This window comes from Phascolarctos cinereus, unplaced genomic scaffold (genome assembly GCF_003287225.1).
Source record: "Phascolarctos cinereus isolate Bilbo 61053 unplaced genomic scaffold, phaCin_HiC Scaffold_4;HRSCAF=312, whole genome shotgun sequence".
In the NCBI taxonomy this organism is placed as follows: Eukaryota; Metazoa; Chordata; class Mammalia; order Diprotodontia; family Phascolarctidae; genus Phascolarctos; species Phascolarctos cinereus.
In genome coordinates, this window is record NW_027555847.1 from 511,556,058 (window position 1) to 511,576,077 (window position 20,020).

At 39.6% G+C, this 20,020-nt stretch overlaps 1 protein-coding gene across 12 annotated transcripts in view; it reads right to left on the reverse strand.

The window, feature by feature from the left end:
* Positions 1–949: 949 nt before the first annotated feature.
* The window catches only part of L3MBTL4 (L3MBTL histone methyl-lysine binding protein 4), a 483,848-nt gene continuing 464,777 nt past the window's right edge, over positions 950–20,020 (reverse strand). For 10 of the 12 annotated variants that reach the window (XM_020974982.2, XM_078153506.1, XM_020974984.2 and 7 more), the window contains 3 exons: positions 15,396–15,497; positions 3,652–3,714; positions 950–2,607 (listed from right to left, as the gene is read on the reverse strand). In XM_020974982.2, coding sequence (XP_020830641.1) covers positions 2,440–2,607; positions 3,652–3,714; positions 15,396–15,497 — 333 coding nt within the window. In that variant the 3' untranslated portion in view covers positions 950–2,439. The remainder of the gene's footprint in view (positions 2,608–3,651; positions 3,715–15,395; positions 15,498–20,020) is intronic. The other 2 variants (XM_078153507.1, XM_020974985.2) reach the window with 1 other exon arrangement.

The following is a 20,020-nucleotide window of genomic DNA, read 5'->3' on the forward strand; positions in this document are numbered from 1 at the left end:
TTCTTTATTTCCTTTGGTTAAGAATTCTTCCCCCTGGCCATTAGTTGTGAAATGTACCTAATCATATTCTTTTAATTTTAAGCTTACTGTGGTATATGGTGTAAGTTGCTGGTCTAAACCTAATTGCTGCCAAATTGCTTTCCAGTTTTCTCTGTAGTTCTTGTTAAAAAAAAAAAGCAACTCCTTAAATTATGTTGCACTTCCTTAGATAAGCACAAATTTTGTGTACTTCCTTAGAACAATGAGTAGAGAAGAGATAGATAGAGTCAATATCATAGAGGTAGAATTGATAACTTGGCAACTGACTGGCTATAGGTAAGAGTAAAGGCATTCTTTCAGGGGTATGATTTTTTATCACCACTGCCACAACCCTAGGCTCAATGAGCAGCAACCCACCTGAAGATCTGGGCTGCTATTTTAAGCAGGGATGGCGGCAGTCCTTCCAAGGTCTGTCCTGAAGCCTACCAAACAGACCTAAGAGACTTAAAACACCCAAACCGTGGCTAAAAAGAAACTATGCACATTGAGCAAAACCTAACCCAAACACAAGGAGTTGCCAGCACAATGTGGGGCACATAATAAGTGTTCAACATATAACTGCCAAATTTAACTTAACAGAACTGGTTGGTCTGTAATATTAATAAATAGCTGTAATGCAAGACTCCATAGTCTTTTTAACTTACTGCTTTTTGTCTCGCAGGTGCTTAATTTTTGTTGTTGTTATTGAATTACTTTTAATTGGTCCCTACTCTTCAAAACCATATTAGAACTACGAATTGCCCAAGAAAACCTATTCCCACATATGCAGCTCTCAAAGTAGGCTATATCCTTTGCTTGCTAATGCATGAGATGTCACTATGATTTTGTCTTGATTTCAAATGTAAGGGAAAGAGTCTCAAAGCTTAGACACAGTGTGTCATGTTAATGAAGGCAAGGGGACATGACTATCTCATGTATATCAATCTTTATTAGCATTTAAAATATATTAAAATATCAATAGAGTAAAAGCAGGGGTTTCATTTATCCATAGAAAGATTTGGTAAAATCACAGAAATGGAAATTTACATTAACCAATAATATATTAAAATTCTATCTAAATCAAAGACCCCAAGGAAACATAACAAATGCATATGCTTTAGAGATGATGTTTTTCCTCAAGTAACTGGTGTTGTTGACACTTCTATCCAAATAGATACGATATTAGAAAACCGTAATAGCTAGTTGCAAGTAGAGGGGGTGATAGTAGAACTTTATTATTTTTTCCCCTGATTTCTATGTCATTCCCCTTCTGCAAACATGGTGGAATTAATAATGTGAGCGCATTTGCCATTTCCTTGTGCATGGGCCCATCCGAAAAGAAGTGCCAATTATGGAGGATCTCATAGGATTCTGGTTTCAGGTATAATTACTTCTAGGTAAACATTAGCTTACAAAACATTTGAAAGTGGGAGACAATTCTTTTCAAGTCTCCTCCTTCTGATCATTCTTTTACGATGACATATCTCTAGCTTTAAAAAATACAATAGGCTCATCGTCCATTATAACACAGCTTTTGATTGCACAGATTACATACACAACAGGACAAGCCAGTCCCCTGAATGTGATCAGTTATACAGAGCAGAAGCCTGACATAACACAGCTCATCTATAAAGGCAGATTGTCAGCCAAAAGCAGTGTAATAAACAAATCTCAATGCTATACCATTTAAAATACTAGGGGACTGGATGATTGTCAGAGCTAGGCAGATGAGTGCTTCATTTTAAACTGCATAGGCCTGATTTTTGTGCTATCACATCATCACATCCCCCTTTAAAGGTCCCAAGAAGTCTTTAGTGAACAACCAAGAAATGGTCACTTAGAAAAAAGAGAGAATTAATGAATCATGAAAACATGTGCTTTTTTTTTTAAAAGCATTCACACTTTCCTGAGTAAAGTACACAAAAATCTCACAAGACATCTTTTTAAAGCACCAGGTCTTTGTCTCTTCCCTCCGTGTATCTCTTGCAGACTCATTACAGTCCAGATGGCAAATCTGAGCCAAGCTTGGATGTTCTGGTGAAAACATTAACAGTGTATTTATGAACACTGTTTTTCTAATATTTCACCACTTGAGGGTTTTTTTTTATGCCTGGGAGATGGGAAATGGCTTCTTTAATGGAATATAGGGAAAGAATAAAAATGAATGTATGTGTGGACATCTTTGGTCTGTCTGACGTGACAAGACTTTGCCAAAGAATAACAATGCTGAGGGACGTTTGAACGTGCCTAAAACTTTTTCAATTCTGGCACGTCGTCACCAAAATCTTTTCAATGTATAAAACTCAGAACATTTTTCAGTATGGACATGACCAGGTAAAACATGAAAAATCAAATTAATGTATTCCAGATTTTATTGCTTGAATAATCTAAGTTCAAGGTGTCCAGGAGAGGATGGTGCATCTATTCCCTGATGACTTTGCTGGAGGCAGAATCTGTTTCTCCGAGGTCCTGGGCATTCCTGAACATCAGGATGGAATTATAAATCTTCAACGCTGGGCCAAGTTTAATACGCATCACTTTGACTATATCTGTCTGGGTCAGAAGCAGGAAGGCTTTGCCATCAATCTGCTGCAAATAAAAAAAAAAAGGGCCTTGTCTTCATTCTTCTCCACACAGTACTTCTGATTCTCCTAGACTTTCTCTACAATGGCTTTGAGCCAGATAAGGTCAGGTGTCTCCTTATCCCTCTTCCTGTCCTACCCTCTTCCCACCTCAGCTTCTTTTAATGTGCTATCTTCCCCTTTAAAGAACATAAGCTCCTTGAGGGCATGGACTGTCTTTCTTTTTCCCCCCTCTTTCTATCCCCAGTGTTTAGCACAGTCCTGGCACATAGCAGACACTTAATAATAAATCACTTGCTTGTTGACTTAACCTTGTCACCAGTTTCTCACTTCAAACCCATCTGTCTACAACAAAAAGAGGCATTATCACATAGCAGAGAGAAAAATGGCTTTGGAGCCAGGAAAACAGGGCATATACAATGTGTGACCAAAGTCATTTAACTTCTCAATGACCTAGGCAACTAACACTATAAATTGTGGATAAATTGTGGCTATATGCATCAGTAAAGGGAGTTTCCATAGTAGGAGTTTCCTACCCTCATGAAATCACAGGGCTGGGCCTGGCTCAATACCATCACCACCACCCACACCACCACTACCACCAATAACTTCCGTATGGTCAAATATGTAGAGACTCAAACTCACCCTCACACAGGCCACTTAACCAGCCATGCCCTGATTTAGGAGATACAAGGCCAAGAAGGATTATGGTTTCTCTGAGCTAGTCCGTCAGAACTAATCTTTCCAATTAGTTTTTTTTTTTAATCATTTGAACATACACTTAAAAGTCGATTATTCCAATGCTGTTAAGTCACAACAGAGGGTGTACACTAATAATCCAGCCCATGAGGTAGGGGTGGGGATTACTATGGCTGCTCAAGCAGCTGGCATCTTGGGAAGGAGACAAGGTGCCTTTGCAAAGGCATAGCTATATACGACAGAGAAAAAGCTATACAAGACAACAACAAAAATTGTGACTATAATGACCAAGCTGGGCCCCGAAGACAAGAGATAGGGAGGCTACTGAAATACTTTTGCTGACATTTCTTACCTCTTTCTTGAAGTATCTGGAATGATCTTCACAGCCTGGAAGGCTTTGCACAAAATTTGCCACCTATAACACAAAACGAAAAACTTAATTTGAAACATGTGCATAGCAGGGGCTTAAAAGCTTAAATTCTATCTGTTCAAATTGATTGAATAAACTGAAATAATTTCTTAGGTCATAAGTGAATCACAGTATGGCTCAGCAAAGTACCTGGAACATGGTAAGTGCTTGAATGCGCTCTCTCTTTCTATGACTCTATTTCTCTCTCATAACCAATTTTATATCTGTGTACACATGCATATTTATATATTTCAAACTGTCAAAGACAAATTCTGGGACATCTCCTGATCACTCAATTCAACTCATTAACCACTTATTAAGTGCTAGTAATAGACAAGGTGCTACATTAGGCATTGAAAGTATAAAGATGAAAATAAAACAATTCCTGTCCTCGAGGTGAATGCTTGTGGGGGTAGGGAAGCAGTAACGACTAGGAGAATTAGGGAAGAAGGCACTGAAGAAGTGACACCCAAGCTCAGCATTTCAGGAACACAAGGAGAGGTGAATTCTAGGCAAAGAGGACAGTTTGTGCAAATGCAGAGCACCAAGCCTGGGACCTGGCTAATAGTCTGGGGTGTGCTGGTGCCAGCGTAGACTACTTTGATAGAGCTGATAGTTAAATTATAAACATGAAAATTTACACCTTGGAAATCAACCAATACTGAAAATCAGAGCTTGGCTTACTGTTTATCTAGACACAAGAAAGTATTGAAGAAAATGTTAATAATACAAATTACATTTTAAAGTGTGTAATGGGTACTCCCCTCCTCTTCCACAGCCTTGGTAGTAGTCCAGTAAGGCTAGAACACAGAAGAGTACAAAATAAGGTAGGAAAAGTAAGTAAGGAAAAGTAAGACTGGGGAAGGCCTTCAAGGACAGGCTCTTTGTATTTCTGTCTTATAGGCAATGAGAAGACATGGAAGGTTTTCTGAGTATTTGATTGGACCTATGCCTTAGGAAAAGTATTCTGACAGCTGTTTGGAGGATGTATTGGAGAAAGGAAAGATCAGAAGCAGGGGGACCAATTAGAAGTGAGAGGTCATGGGGCTTTAAGCCAGAATGTTGGCCATAGCAGCGAAGAGATGGAAACGGATGTGATAGTTATCATGGAGGGATGACGAACAAAACTCGGCAGCTGACTGACTATAAAGGAGAGGGAAGAGTTTAAGTGACTTGAGTCACTTAAGTGACCCCAGGTCACACAGGGTGGCAAGCCTCAGAGGCTCGTCTTAGCTCTCTAATTCCAGGGCCCAGTGTACTTTCTGGTCACTTTAGAGGAAGTAGTTTCAGTTGAGTGGTAGAGTGCAAAAGCAATGAGAAGTGAATGGGTGGAGAGGAAATGAAGGTAGAGGGTGTAAAGATAATTAATTCTTTCTAAGAGTTTGGCAGTGACAAGGAGGGAGATACAGGACAGTGGCTTGTAGGGTCAATTGAAGTTTGCTATGGGCATCTATGAAGGACACTGGACTTGATATTCAGACCTATTCAAGCAGCTACACACAGTTAATGGTTTTCTATATCTAGGTTAAAGTTCTACTAAAGATCTCTCTGTAGATTCAGGAAAAGAACATGTTTCCCAAGTGTCAGATCAAACAAAAGTGGAAAGTACAGATGTCCAGGAGCTTGTCCCTTGTACCACACAGGACCCTGACCCAGTGCAATTATTTTGTCTGATGCACAAAGAAAGTAGACTTTATTTAAAATGTCAGGAGAATATTTTCATAGTGAAATGAATAACTACCTCCTTACCCCCAGAAAGAGTTCCTGGGTGATTAAATAGTCAATTTTTAATCAGGCTAGAGGGCAATCAATACATTGATGGTCAGTGGTTTCTCAAGGCAACCAAAGACACAAAGGGAGACTCTGAATCACCTTAAATCCCTTCTGAAAGAGAACTCTTCTGACAAATGAAACTCAACCCTGATTGGCAGACATTTAATGAGAAGGTGGGCTAAAAGTCTTCAGCTCCTCCTAGTGAGAACATGGCTTGATCATGATACCCAGCCCAGTTCAGCAATCTGGACAGGTGAATCCATCTCCAATCAGACCACTCTGGCTGGTTTTCTATTTCATGAGCTGAGTAACCCTAAACTCTAATGGAGGGGTACAAGAAGGGGCTCTTTTCCCCAGGGTAAGAACTTGTCCAGATTGGATTCTGTTTACACTCTAAACAGAAGTTAGGTGTCCCAGTTGGGTGGCATACCCCCCAAGATTGAAGAGCATGTTCCTTGAGGGCTAAAGGTAATCTCAATCAGTCATGTCCTACAGAGACTGACTTTTTACAGGAGCTGGGCCTTAATGAGGAAATTGAGGAAAAAGTCCTGGATCCCAACTTAATAACTGGTTATTGATATAATAGTAAAATAATAATTTCTCTCAATAGGTTTGAGATTTGAAATTCCCAAAATCAACAGATTTTGGGAAATGGAGGCCCTGGCAGACTACAAGAGTTGTCAATGTCTCATCTGGTGGTCTGCTCAGTTCAGGTTATAGTTTTCCTGAGTCTGATTCCTGAGACCTAGATGTGAAACCTAGTCATGAAGAAAGATGAGCCTTTGGAGAAAAATAAATGTCAGTGTTCAGCAGGTTTTTTTCTCCTGGAAAAATTAAAAGGCAACAAAACTCTAGTATTTTCCTGTCCTCATCAAATGCCTGAGAAATCTCTAGAAAGGGCTGCTAGCTTCTCTGTGGCAGTGCCCTGCACGCGCAGGTGCTTAGTTCAGTTACTGAACTGAACCAAAACAACACATGGTAACTACTCACATGTGTGTGTGTGTGTGTGTGTGTGTGTATGTGTGTGTGTGTGTGTATGTGTGTGTGTGTGTATGTGTGTGTGTGTATGTGTGTGTGTGTATGTGTGTGTGTGTATGTGTGTGTGTGTGTATGTGTGTGTGTATGTGTGTGTGTGTGTATGTGTGTGTGTGTATGTGTATGTGTGTGTGTGTATGTGTGTGTGTGTATGTGTGTGTGTATGTGTGTGTGTGTATGTGTGTGTGTGTGTATGTGTGTGTGTATGTGTGTGTGTGTATGTGTGTGTGTATGTGTGTGTGTGTGTGTGTATGTGTGTGTGTGTGTGTATGTGTGTGTGTGTGTGTATGTGTGTGTGTGTGTATGTGTGTGTGTGTGTGTGTGTGTATGTGTGTGTGTGTATGTGTTTTAAGTCAAAGTTTGTCAGAGATAATTTATTCATATACACAGATTTCTGCTTGGAAAGAAATTCAGAATTCCTTAGGTTTTGGATTTACTTAAACAGAACAGTAATGTTCACGTCAGTGCACTTTTGGTGGGATATCTTCTAGCAACCTCTTCACCCTTGAGATCCTCCTCCATCTCTATGACCTGTTGGCTGGTTCCTCTCAGGGCATGCATTTTAAGGAGGAGGCTTAGGCTAAGTGTCTTTTATTCCTCTCCAAGCTGCACTCTTGATTCTTTACAGCAGAGGACTTTGTCTACAACGCCCCTTCCATCCCTCAAGCCAGGCACCTTCTTCCTGACTCCCTTTTATGTTTCTTGAGGCTGGGGCTTTCTGCTTGCATTCCTACTCCTCTCGCTTATTTAGCACAGGTCCTGGCACACACTAAGGGCTGACAAATGCTGGTTGACCTGACTTAAAATCACTCACTCCTTCTTTAACGGCTCCCATTTAAATCCGGTGGAAGGTCACGGTAAACAGGACAAATGCTCTCTAATAATCTTAGTTTCAGGAATCATGATCTTTCCCTGAAATTGATTGCCTTCTATTCAAAGATTCAAGTGACCCCGCAGGACTTCAGACTAAGACACCATCGTCATTTTCTCAATGGCTACAACACAACCAGTGCTTTGGTACTGTACACTTCTACATTCTCCCATTGTCATTCTGGGCACAAAATAATCTCATGCATGAGCCACGCTTCTAGGACAGCATTTTGTACTCTCTCTTCTCATTCTCTAGGCTGCACGTAATCAGCGGCAAGATACATGACTCGAGTTGGTTCATTATAAATTTGGAGCTCCCTGCTTTTTGCTTCAATACAGCAGATGCAGCAAAACAATGAAATAAAGAGAACTATTCCAGATGCTCAGGGTGTGTATCATGTGGCATTTAGGGTGGAAGCATTGCCTAGCATGATCCACTTTCATTTTTATCCAATCCAATTCAAGGCTATTCAATTCAACAAACATTTGTTTATTAGGCATCTACTCCATTCAGGGTGAGAGGCAGTGGCAGTAAGGGCAGACATTGGGGGAAACTCTGGGTTCCTCTACAGTTCACTAGCTAAGTGACTATGGACAAGTCACTAACCCAGGCAGCTCTCAATCTATATATTGTAGATATCAGTAGAGGGAATTAGGTGGCCCAGTGGAGAAAGCACTGGGCCTGGAGTCAAGAAGACCAGAGTTCAAATCTGACTTCAGACACGTACTGCGCTGTGACCTTGGACAAGTCACTTAATTTTTGTTTGCCTCCGTTTTCCTAATTTGTAAAATGGGAATTACAATAGTACCTACCTCCCAAGGTTGTTGTGAGGCTCAAATGAAATGATACTTGTTAAGTACCTGGCACACAGTATGTGTTATATAAATATTAGCTTTTATCATTTTTTATTATTTCTATAACAGGAGCTCCCCAAAAGGATAAAAATCACAGGTCCAGACCATATCAGTATTCCACCCACCAAAAAACTAACCAACAAACCCACGGAAGGCATTGTCCAACAGTCCCTACCCTTGAGGAATTTATATTGTAGTGACTCATGGAGGGGACACGATCTGAACATCAGCTTGTTTCCAGGGCGACCTCACTGGAAGCTCTGGCTTTTTTCAGTGGATACAAAAATCATGTTGGTTCAACAACCACTCTTGTCCTCTTTGTAAAAAAAATTCACTGATGCATACATAAGCTACAAGCTACCAGATCTACCAATCAAAGTACCAGAAGGATAATTTATAGAGCCAGACAAAATAACAACAAGATTGATTTGGAAAAATAAAAAGATCTAGAATATCAAAAGAAATAATGAAAAAGGAATGGAGACAGAATAGTACTTCTAGAACTAAAAGAATATTGTAAAGCAGTAATCATCAAAACTATATGGCAATCATTTAAAAAAAGGATATTAATAGAATATTAGAAAAGGAAAAATAAAAAAATAACTAAATTCAATAGCCCAGTGTTTAATAAATGTCAAAACATAAATTAACTAGGAAAAGTATGTGACAAGAATTGCTGGTAAGCTTGGAAAAAGTGTGGTAGAACACCATCTTATATCATATACAACAATCAACTAAAAATGGGTATGTGACATGAATATTAAAGATCATACCTAAAAAAAATCAGAAGATAACAAGATAGTTTTCACAGTTATGGGCAGGGAATGAATTTTTACGCAAAAAAGGGATGAAACTGATCACAAATGATAAAATAGAGCACTTTCATTGCATGAAATTAAAAGGTTCAATATGAACAAAATTAGTATAATTAGGATAAGAGGGGAAATGGTTAACTGGGATGGGGGAAACATATCAATGATCACTCACAAGAATCTGATATCCAAGATATTTAGGAAACTAACAGAAATACAGAATAACAAAAGTCATTGCTATATATAAATAGTTATATGAGATAAAAGGATACAAATGGTTCTCAAAAGAACTGCAAATTATTAACAACTGTATGGAAAAAAATGTTCCAAATTACTAATAGTAAGAGAAATGAAAATCAAAATAATTCTGAAATTTTACCTCACATTCAGCAAACAGGCAAAAATAACAAAAGATGTCAAAAGTCAATGAAGAAAAGGCTGTACAAAGATGGAGACAATAATGCACTGTTATTAGAGCACTGGTCAACTCTTCTGAATAATAATTTGGAATTATGTGAAGAAGATGACTAAAATATCCATATGCTTTGACCTAGAGATTCTAAGCAGGTCATTAAAAAAAAAAAAGATCGCATATATGACAAAATATTTATAGCAGCTTTTTTTGTAGTAGCAAAGAATGGGAAACAAAGTAGATGTTCATCAACTGGGGAATGGCTAAGCAAATTATGGTGCAAGCCTACAGGGGAATGTGCTGTTAAGAAATGAAAATATAATGAATACTGAAAAGCATGACTTATACGAACAGATGTAAAGCAAAGTAAGGCAAAGGACATACACAATGATTACAACAATGGGAACTGATCCTATTTCCTGAATAAATAAGATTTTTTTTCCTTTTCCAGGTGAACAAGAAGTAATGAACTGTCTTTTTGTAACCTATATTTAGCTTATCAATGGGGCAGCAAGGTGGCACAGTGAATAGAATGGTGGGTCTGAAGTCAGGAAGATTCATCTTCCTCAGTTCAAATCCAGTCTCAGACGCTTACTGTGTGACTCTGGACAAGTCTTTGCCTCAGTTGCCTCTTCTGTAAAATGAACAAGAGAAGGAAATGGCAAACCATTCCAGTATCTTTGTAAAGAAAATCTCAGTGGGGTCATGAAAAGTCAGACATGACCAACATTGACAAAATCTAGCTTATCAATACTTCCTTCTTAGAACTACTGAGCTGTCCCTTGAGTCCAGGCTGCAAAGGGATATGATTGGAAATCTAGAAAATTAAATCCAAAAAATTAAAATAATGCTGCTGAATCATAACGATCATGTTTGGCCCCAAAGAAAAGATATGAGAAAGCACCATTGCCCTTTTCTCTGCAAAAGATGGGAATTGTGGGTGTGGAATACATGCTGCATATAATATCAGACTTTTCTGATATGTCTTGCTAAAATTTTTCCTTTTTTTATTTTTATAAAGGATGGCTCTCTGGGATGAGAAGAGGAAATATTGGGAAATGTAGGTTTTGTAAAAACAAGACAGCAATAAAAATATTTAAAGAAAACAATTTTTTTTAAGCAACACCATAGCTGGTTGGTTTTCTCAAGGCCACTTAATCAGAGCTGCAAAGCAGAATTTAGCACCTGGGTGCACACCTTGGGCTGCTCACTCACCCTGATGTCTCTTCACTATATTTAGTCAGACTCAGTTTTACACCCAGTATGAAAGCCTCAGAATATTTTGTTTGTTTTTAGAAATAATCAGTGTGCTGATGTCTGCTTTGGTCAGCACTGACTCCACAAGTATAATTTTATCTTGAGTCCTTGAACCATTTTTAAAATAATCTTAAAAAAAATACCGGATGAGGATAAAAACATCACCACAAATAGCCAACCATCAAGCTGATAGGAAACAAAATGTTCTTGCCAGTATAGCACAGTGGGAAGAGGCCTCGGTTATCTGCCACACTAATCAAGCTGTATGACCTTGGGCAGATTTGACCTGTCTGGGTTTTGGCTTCCTCATTGTAAACGAGAGAGTCAGAGTAGATGACCTCTAAGATCCTAAGAACCTGTGATCTGATGTTCACTAAGAAAGGGATGAAAGACTCAGATTTAGACGTGGAAGGAACATTTGGGGTTAAAAGATTCAAATCATTATGTTATCAATAAGGAAAAAGAGGACCAGACGGAGATAACATGAGAAAGAGCCTGGATTTGAACACAGGCTTTCTGACTCCAGATCCTGCATTCTTTCTACTACGGCATGCCAAGAGGTGTTTGAGTAAGGGTCAGTTCACATACATAGTGGCTGTACATAGCATCTGCTTAATTCTTTCACCTATCAGCAAGTGTAAACTTTTTTAGTTGTGAAACTGGATTATCTGTGAATTCTTTGGGTAAGGAGGTATGATATGATATGATGTTACATTACATTACATCACATTATATATTGTCATGTCAGATTATATCATCATATCATATCAACAAGAATTTATTAAATACCTACTATGTGCCAGTCACTGTCCTTATCACTTTACAAATATTATCTCATTTGATCCTCACAATAACTCTGGGAAGTGGGTAATGTTATTATCCCCCTTTTATAGTTGTGAAGAAATTGAGACAGATAGAAGTTAAATGACTTGCCCGTGGTCACATAGCTACGAAGTGTCTGAGGCTGGATTTGAACTGAGGTCTTCCTGACTACAGGCCCAGAGTTCTCATCTACCAAGATTATGGATGACACATTCAAACACTATGGACACCAACTCTATTTACTGAGTAATTTTTTTTCTCTTCCTGATGAACAGGGATCAATAAACTCTCTTTTTGTAACCTGTATTTAGATTATCAATACCTCTTTCTTTGGACCTAGTGGGCTACCGCTTGGGTCCAGACTGTAAAGGGATGTGATTGGAAATCTAGATGTTCTCCAAGCTAATGAATAAAATGAAATTTCCCAGGCAAAGAGTACTCCTGGGGGATAGGAGATTGTACCATTCCCCAAGTGGTCTTTATGGATAGCAAATGACCTTATTGATATTTCAAGGTACATCATCTGTTCAGGATGAGTGAGGAGGACCAAAGAAACAGTTCTTCATTTCTGAGGAAAATGTTTTAGCAGCTGAGTTCTGGGAAAGGTCCCCAGAATTTCTGCTTATTTGTAAGAGAAATGATTTTATATGGCAAGAGAATATCCTACTGGGAATCTGGAGACCTGAGTTCTGGTTCTAGATTTGTAACTAGAAAGTTACTCCCCATCCCTGGGACTCAGTTTCTTCTTCTGTAAAAATGAGGGCAATGGAAAAGACACTTTATAAGATCTGTTCCAGCTCTAACATTCTATAACTGTAGGAATTTCATTTTCAGAAAAGCAGAGAAGAAATACTTCTGTTCTGTAGTAACAGTCCAGTCCTCTAAATTGACTTGATTTGTCTGCATGTAGGTTTAATTGTTCTTTTCTAGGCAAGCAAAGGCTCCTAATTATGTTTTTTTTCTTGCTCCCTGAAACCAGAAATTGTTGCTCATTATTATAGACAGGACAAATTGAAGATAATCAACAGAGGGAAGGCACCAATATTAAGGAAGATTCATAATATTTTCCTGCAGAAGGTGGGATTTTAGCTGAGGTCTGAAGGAAGTCTTGGAAGCCAAGAGGCGGAGATGAGGAAGGAGAGAGTCCCAGGCTTTGGGGGACAGCCAGTGAAGGTTCCCAGAGTCTGGAATTTAAAGTGTCTTGTTGGAGGATGGAAAGGAAGTTAATGTCCCTGGATCACAGAGGATATGGTGGGGAGGGTGAATGCAAGAAGACTGGAATGTAGGGTGGGGGACAGGTTATGAAGGTCTTCGAAAGCCTAACAGAAGATGTTGGTAGTAATTAATATAGAGCAGTGTGGTACACTGGAAGGGACACTGGGATCTAGGTTCAAATCCAACCTGTGACTTTGGACAAATCACTACTTCTTGCTAGGTCTGTTTCCTCATCTATAAAATGAAAGGATTGGATTAGATGGCCCATAAGGGCAGCTAGATGGTGCAGTGGATAGAATGCCAGGCTTGGAGTCAGGAAGACTCATCTTCCTGAGTTCAAATCTGGCTTCAGACACTTAATAGCTGTGTGACTCTGGACAAGTCAACTTAACCCTGTTTGCCTCAGTTGCCTCGTCTATAAAATGAGTTGGAGAAGGAAATGGTAAACTGCTCCTCATCTCTGCCAAGAAAACCCCAAAGAGGGTCACAAAAAGTCGGACACAGCTGAAAACAACTGAACAACAAGGTCCCTTCTAGCTATAGATCAAACCATAAAGATACTGCTTATTCAGTGAATGCATACCAGTAGCAGTCATCGAATTCCATCACCAGTGATCAGTGTCTGTATTTACCTGGTCCTGACATCTTCATGGCTTAATCATTGGATTTCCCAGTCCCTCCAAAAACAGCAGTCTGAATCCTAGCTGAGTTTATCTTCCCCATTTCGATGCTGATGAGTAAGTTCCATGAAACTTAACTATGAGGGATTCTTGATCAAAAGCTTAAACTAATATAGGATTTTTACCTTTGATAATATGAGGATGAAGCTTGATCTCATGGAAAGAGTGCTGTTTCTGGAGTCACTGGGCTCCCCAATGACTCAGGGAGAGGTCCTTCTCCTGGAGGGTGTGTGGCATGACTTTCACAATATGGTTAAAGCCTGTCACTGCTCTAGGAGAACACTGAACGTGAAGAATGACACAGCAACCTGGAGAGTCCAAACTTGATCTTTCTGGGCCTTGGAAACTTCCCTCACTCCTTTGCTTATAACCTACTTTTGTTGACATCTGTCTGTGGATCTCAGCAGGCCTCGTTTTCTCCAGTGGGCTTGCTGTTTCCTCCAGATCCCTCCAAATGCCAGTGTTCTCTGTTTTGCTGAGCCTGTTGAAGTGTGCCTGATGGTACCACCTTACAGGACATTTGGGATCATGCTCCCAGCCTGTCTCATTTTTTTTTTTTTAAACAGCAGAGTTTGTCATTTGCCCGTTTTATCCCCTCAAGGTCCAACTGCATAACATTCCTATCCTCAGCTTAGCGGTGCCCTGGATTCTTTGAACTGCGTTCCCCTGTGCAAAGCTTGCTTTGAAAGAGACTGCCATCTTTTAGCGTTAATGAACATTTGGGGAGCACTTGGCTGGGGATGGGCAATTTATATACAGTGCTTTAAAAGTTTTTTTTTTTAATATAGGAACAAAAATCCCTGTGCTTCTGCCAAGAATACTTACCAAGTCTCTCTGCAGCAGCTGGTGAGATAGATACGTACAGTCTGCTCACCCTATCTCCATAATGTGTATGTGTACATACACACACACACACATACACTATATATATAGGACTAAGTGTATGAATATATGTATATAGGCTCATATATGCCACTGCAAAATTCATTCTCTCGAAAAAAATACGTGCATGTGCAGAAACTGTTCTAGACAAAAGCGAAGAGAAAAATAAAGAGGTGGAAAAGACATAGGCCCTGCCCACAAGGAGCTTACAGTCTAATGCAATAAAGCAGGCTGTACAAAAATATGGCCCATGGGCCACTTGCTGCCTGCCAAAGGATTCCAGGCAGCATGCCAAAAATGTATACAATGTAAAAGAAAGTAAAGATGTAATGAGTGCTTTGTCGGTGCCCTGCTTAACATGCCTTCCGCTAGTCACTACTGTGTCCATCATGTAACATGGCCGGTGGGCTGCCACAGCATACTCTCTCCTATTTGTCATGTGACGCACGGCAACCAACCATGTCATTCTGTCTCTAGTCTGAGAGGAGCGAGAGTCTTATTACCTTTTTGTTGTGTTTTTGGTTGTTACTGGCATTGAATAGGGACAAAGTGAGTGCAGCAAAGTAAATTTTTTTTAAACATTAATGTGATTCCATGATAAAAAAAAATCTTAAGTAATAAGTGTAATTAATTAATATTAATTGAAATTTCCCTTTTCAAATATGGTTTATTTGCAAAATAGTCTGATCATTAATTATACCTTTACTTGCAAAGTGAGATGCTAAAAACCTATCTACAACGTGAAGAAGTTTAGCCTATTCTAATTTTGGCCCCTACTAAGTTGTGCAGGTCTGCAATAGGGTATCAGCAGAGATCAAAGGTCAAATGAAACTCTGCTAGCGGAATAGTACTGATCAATTCAACCACCTTCATCTTCACAGCAAAAAGAGATGCTTTTTTTCCCCTAACCAAATGTGATTAGAAATAACTAACTTAGAACCAAATTTCTAACAACATAGAATAGGTCTTTCACTGTACCTAGGCAAAAGGAAATATCCTTTCATCACTTCATCTTCTTTGTCATCTAAAGGGAATGGTACTTAACCCACAGGCTGTGGTTCATTTAGTACATACTGTTACAAGATTCTGCTCCATCACTTTCACTGCTGAGGAAGCACAGAAGTCATTTTTCTTCATCCAGCCATCCCAGAACTGCTTTCTCAAATGACTTCTATTCTGTAAATCAGAATTCCATACCAGATTCAAGCTGTTTTAAAACTCTTACCAAATCGTGGCCAATGGAAATACCTTCCCCACTGAACTCCGCTCTGCAGCATACCTTATTTTTATGTGTCTAACTCAGTGTGAGGTGCAATTAGAGATATAAGAGCAATATAAGACATAATCCCAAACCTCAAAATCAAAGTCTATATGGAGAGACAAGCTTAGCACATATGGAACCATTAGGTGCTAACCCACATGATGTTTGTTCAGTTGTTTTTTCAGTCATGTCTGACTCTTCACAACCCCACGTGAGGTTTTCTTGGCAAAGACACTGGAGTCGTTTGCCATTTCCTTCTCTAGCTCATTTTACAGATGAGGAAACTGAGGCAAACAGGGTTTAGTGACTTGCCCGGGGTCACACAGCTTGTAACTGTCTGAGACTCAGAAAGATTCCAAGCCCAGGGCTCTATTCACTGCATCTTGTGGCTGCCCCAACTTCGTTGCTAGATCTCATTATTTCAAGTATAAAAGAAAAGGCAAGGGGGTGAACAGAAAAGCATGGATTTGATCAGCCTGGTCACACAGCTGACTTCTTACAGAACACTAGAACAGCTGATGCAAACATTTACACTCTCTGGGGCCACTCAAGGATAAGCATCTGAAGACACAATCAACTAAAGTTTAAGGGGCTGGATTGTAGGTCTCTGTGTCCCCTGTGCAATGATTTTCCTAAGTTCTCAAAAAGCATTTGGTGACTGATTAAGTGATTTGGTACTGCCCTTTTTCTGCAATATTGGGTTACCTTTAACTCACTTTTCTTCCATGCTCAGTAAAAAAAAAAAATGCATTCTCTAACCTCCAAGGAGAAATACTGGGAAAATAAGAGACTATTTTCAGTAAGAGTCCCCATTTTGTTCAGAGGAAAATTAGGAGCAATGTATGGTTTAACTGATTCTGGCTTAACTCAAAATTTAAAGGCAAACCTATGTGGAGTGACTTTTTTTTTCTGTTTTGCACTTGGCATTGTAATTTTTTTTTTTTAACCACGATATCTCTAGCATGTCCCCTTCTTTCAGAGAACCCCAGGCATGTTGCTCACTTTACCCTCTATGGCCTGCTCTACCTTCCCACTAGGGGACTTGCCCTTGTGTGGCAACTCTTCTTCCCCTAAATCTTCATTTCGTAGAACTGCTGGCTTCCATTTAGATTCAGCTCAAGTACTATCTCCTGCAAAAGGTGTCCCTCCTCTTCTCCACCCCACCTGTGCCCCATACTGTGCTAATGCCTTCCCCTTTATGATTACTTAGCATAGAAAACAGATGGCTGGGCCTGAAGTCAGGAAGACCACAGTTCAAATCTGACCTCAGGTATTTACTAGCTGTGTGACCCCTGGAAAAATCACTGAAACCCTTTTTTGCCTCAGTTTCCTCAATGTAAAATACAGAAACAAAGAGCATCTGCCTCTCAGGGTTGTTGTAAAGATTAAAGGAGCACTTAACACAGTTCCTGGCACATAGTAGGTGCTTAATAAATACTTGTTTCTTTCTTATTTTTTATGTATCTAGTATTTATATATATGCATACTGTCTCCCCAGCCCTCCTGGAGGCAATGGAAGGTTTTTGCTTTTTCTCTGTCTCTTCTTAGCATAGTACCTGGTACATAGTAGGTGCTTAATAAATGACTGTTTCCTTCTTATTCTATATGTATCTGGTATGAATATATATGCAGACTGTCTCCCCAGACCTTGCTGAGGAAACACAAGGTTTTTGCCTTTTCTTTGTCTCTTCAATGCTTAGCATAGTGCCTGGCACATAGTAAGCACTTAAGTCAATCAAATGGCATTGCCATCTGGGCAATGCATGTTAGCAACAATCCTAAAGTTGGGCCTGCTCTTTGGTAGTGTAGTACGGTTGCAAAAACTCTGAACTTGTTGTCACAGGAAGCCTCTGATATTATCGCCTTAGCTAATTCTTTGTTACGTCTCCGAGCTCATGACTCCTCTTCTGTATGATGAGAGGGTCTGATGGAGTGATCTTTGCAAATCCCTTTTAGTCCTAATCCCATAATTCTTCAAAGTCAAGGTGAATAAATTACTTTCCAGGAGAAAAGAATTCAGTGGTAAGAAATGAATGAATTCTGCTGGAGCACCAAGATGCCACTGGGCAAATACCTAGTTTCAGAGAGTAACACTCTTGCCTTGAGTTAGAGAGAGTCACATGCAGGAGTAAACAAGATTCTGAGAAACCTGAAGTCCTCCTGTGTATTTTCACATTTTTGTTGGGATGAAGCTTATGGTAGAAGAAAGAACACTATATCTGGAGCCAGAAAAGTGGTTTTAAATAAAGGCTTTATATACGCTGACTAGCTGGGTGATCTTAGACAGGTCACTTAAGCTTGGTGATAATGCAGAGAAGAGTGATTTGGTGAATAGAGGACTGGCCTTAGAGTCAGAACATCTGTGTTCAAGTCACACCTCTGACACATAACTGGTTGTGTGACCCTGGACAAGTCACTTAACCTTGAAATGTTCTTGACAACTCTCTAAGATGGTAAGTTGCAGAGAAGGTACTGATCTGAAATGGCAAGAGTTTCCTCACCAGGCAGGTCCCTATAGAAGTAAAATCATGGTATTGCTAATCCACTACCAACCTTTCAGGTTCCTTTAAGGATTAAATCAGAAAATGTACAGGAAAGCAATTTGTAAACTATCAAATGAGACAAAATACAAGGTTTTGATATTGTTTCATGATTATATGTGAAATTTTTTTTTCCTTTTTTTTTTGCAAGGCAATGGAATGAAGTGACTTGCCCAGGGTCCCACAGCTAGTAAATGTCAAGTGTCTGAGGCTATATTTGAACTCAGGTCTTCCTGAATCCAGGGTCGGTGCTCTATCCACTGCACCACTTAGCTGCCCCTTATATGTGAAATTTTAAGTGAGTGATATGCTGTCATGAAAGCTTTGGCCTTTATGATTAAATTATTCCAGCTACAAGCAAAATAAGGAGGATTAAGATGAAGAGGGGAAGCTGAGGCAAAGGAACCAGAAGAAACCAATTAACTTTAAATGGCTTTCTTGATTTCTTTATGATCTTTACTTTCTTTTCCCCTTCATGGCATCTTTTTTTTTTTGGCTAGGCAACAGGGTTAAGTGACTTGCCCAGAATTATGCAGCTAATAAGTGTTATGTGTCTGAGGCTGGATCTGAGCTCAGGTCCTCCTGAATCCAGGGCCAGTGTTCCATCCACTGCACCACCTAACTGCTCCTCCCCTTCAAACTTACATAATAACCTGGGCGACATCAGAGCATTTGTTCGGACAAATGGAAAGGGGTACAATTTTGATAGAGCTTTCATAGAAATCTATCTTATACTCATAACTAGGAAACCTCGGAAACTTCAATGTCTTTCTCAATGTACTTCCCTCAAAGGGCTTCCTCTCCCCTGTGAGCGCTCAGACTAACAAGAACATTAAACATTAAAATATTTTATTCACAGAACAACAAAAAAAGGAGAGAACTAGCACCTAAGGCAATAGACAATTATGAAAAATTCTCCATCTCCCAAAGAGATCTTCTGCTACAGCCCTGTGTGGTTTGATGTTGCTAAATTCTCATCTTATAGCTCGATTAACCACCAATAATCCATGTTTAATCTGGTGGGTAGAATTGACTCAGGGATGCAAAATTGCTTCTGCTGATTCTCTGAAGGAACTACTCTGGTACTTACCTACATTTACTATCCCTGCTTATATTTATTTTTCTGTGTTATAGGCCCTTCCTATTTTTTTTTTTTTTTGGTGCCATGAATCAGATTGCATCCTTGGGATTCCCATGGTTTTTCGATTCACCATGCCCTAAGAATAGGTCACCTGGGTCACTGGTTGGTTCCCCCTGGCCAGTAAGACATGTTGGACCTATGATTAGCTAGGATGGCTATCTCTGGATGGAACCATCTAATTTAATCCTTATCAGAGTATTAGAATATATAACATATGGCTTGTCTGTAACCAAAATGGAGGTCTACATACACAACTGAAAAACTACAATAACAGCCACTTCGAGGCTAAGAACTTCACATTTAAAGATGAGATACTGGCATCTAGCCCTTGATTGGCAAATGCAATAGGTTTCTGCCAATCAGCCATCCTTGCATGAGGGAAGAGAAGGAAGTAAGGAAGGAAAGAAGGAAGGAAAGAAGGAAGGAAGGAAGGAAGGAAGGAAGGAAGGAAGGAAGGAAGGAAGGAAGGAAGGAAGGAAGGAAGGAAGGAAGGAAGGAAAGAAGGAAGGAAGGAAGGAAGGAAGGAAGGAAGGAAGGAAGGAAGGAAGGAAAGAAGGAAGGAAAGAAGGAAAGAAGGAAGGAAGGAAGGGAGAGAGGAAGGGAGGGAGGGATCTTACTTGACTTTTCCTGGCTTACGCTTGATATACTTAGATCTTATGCATTGACCATAGCCTCCCTTTTTTACTGAACCAAGGGCTTCATGCATATTTAAAAAAAAATCTTATCTGGAGGAGAAAAAAACACACACTTAGCAAAA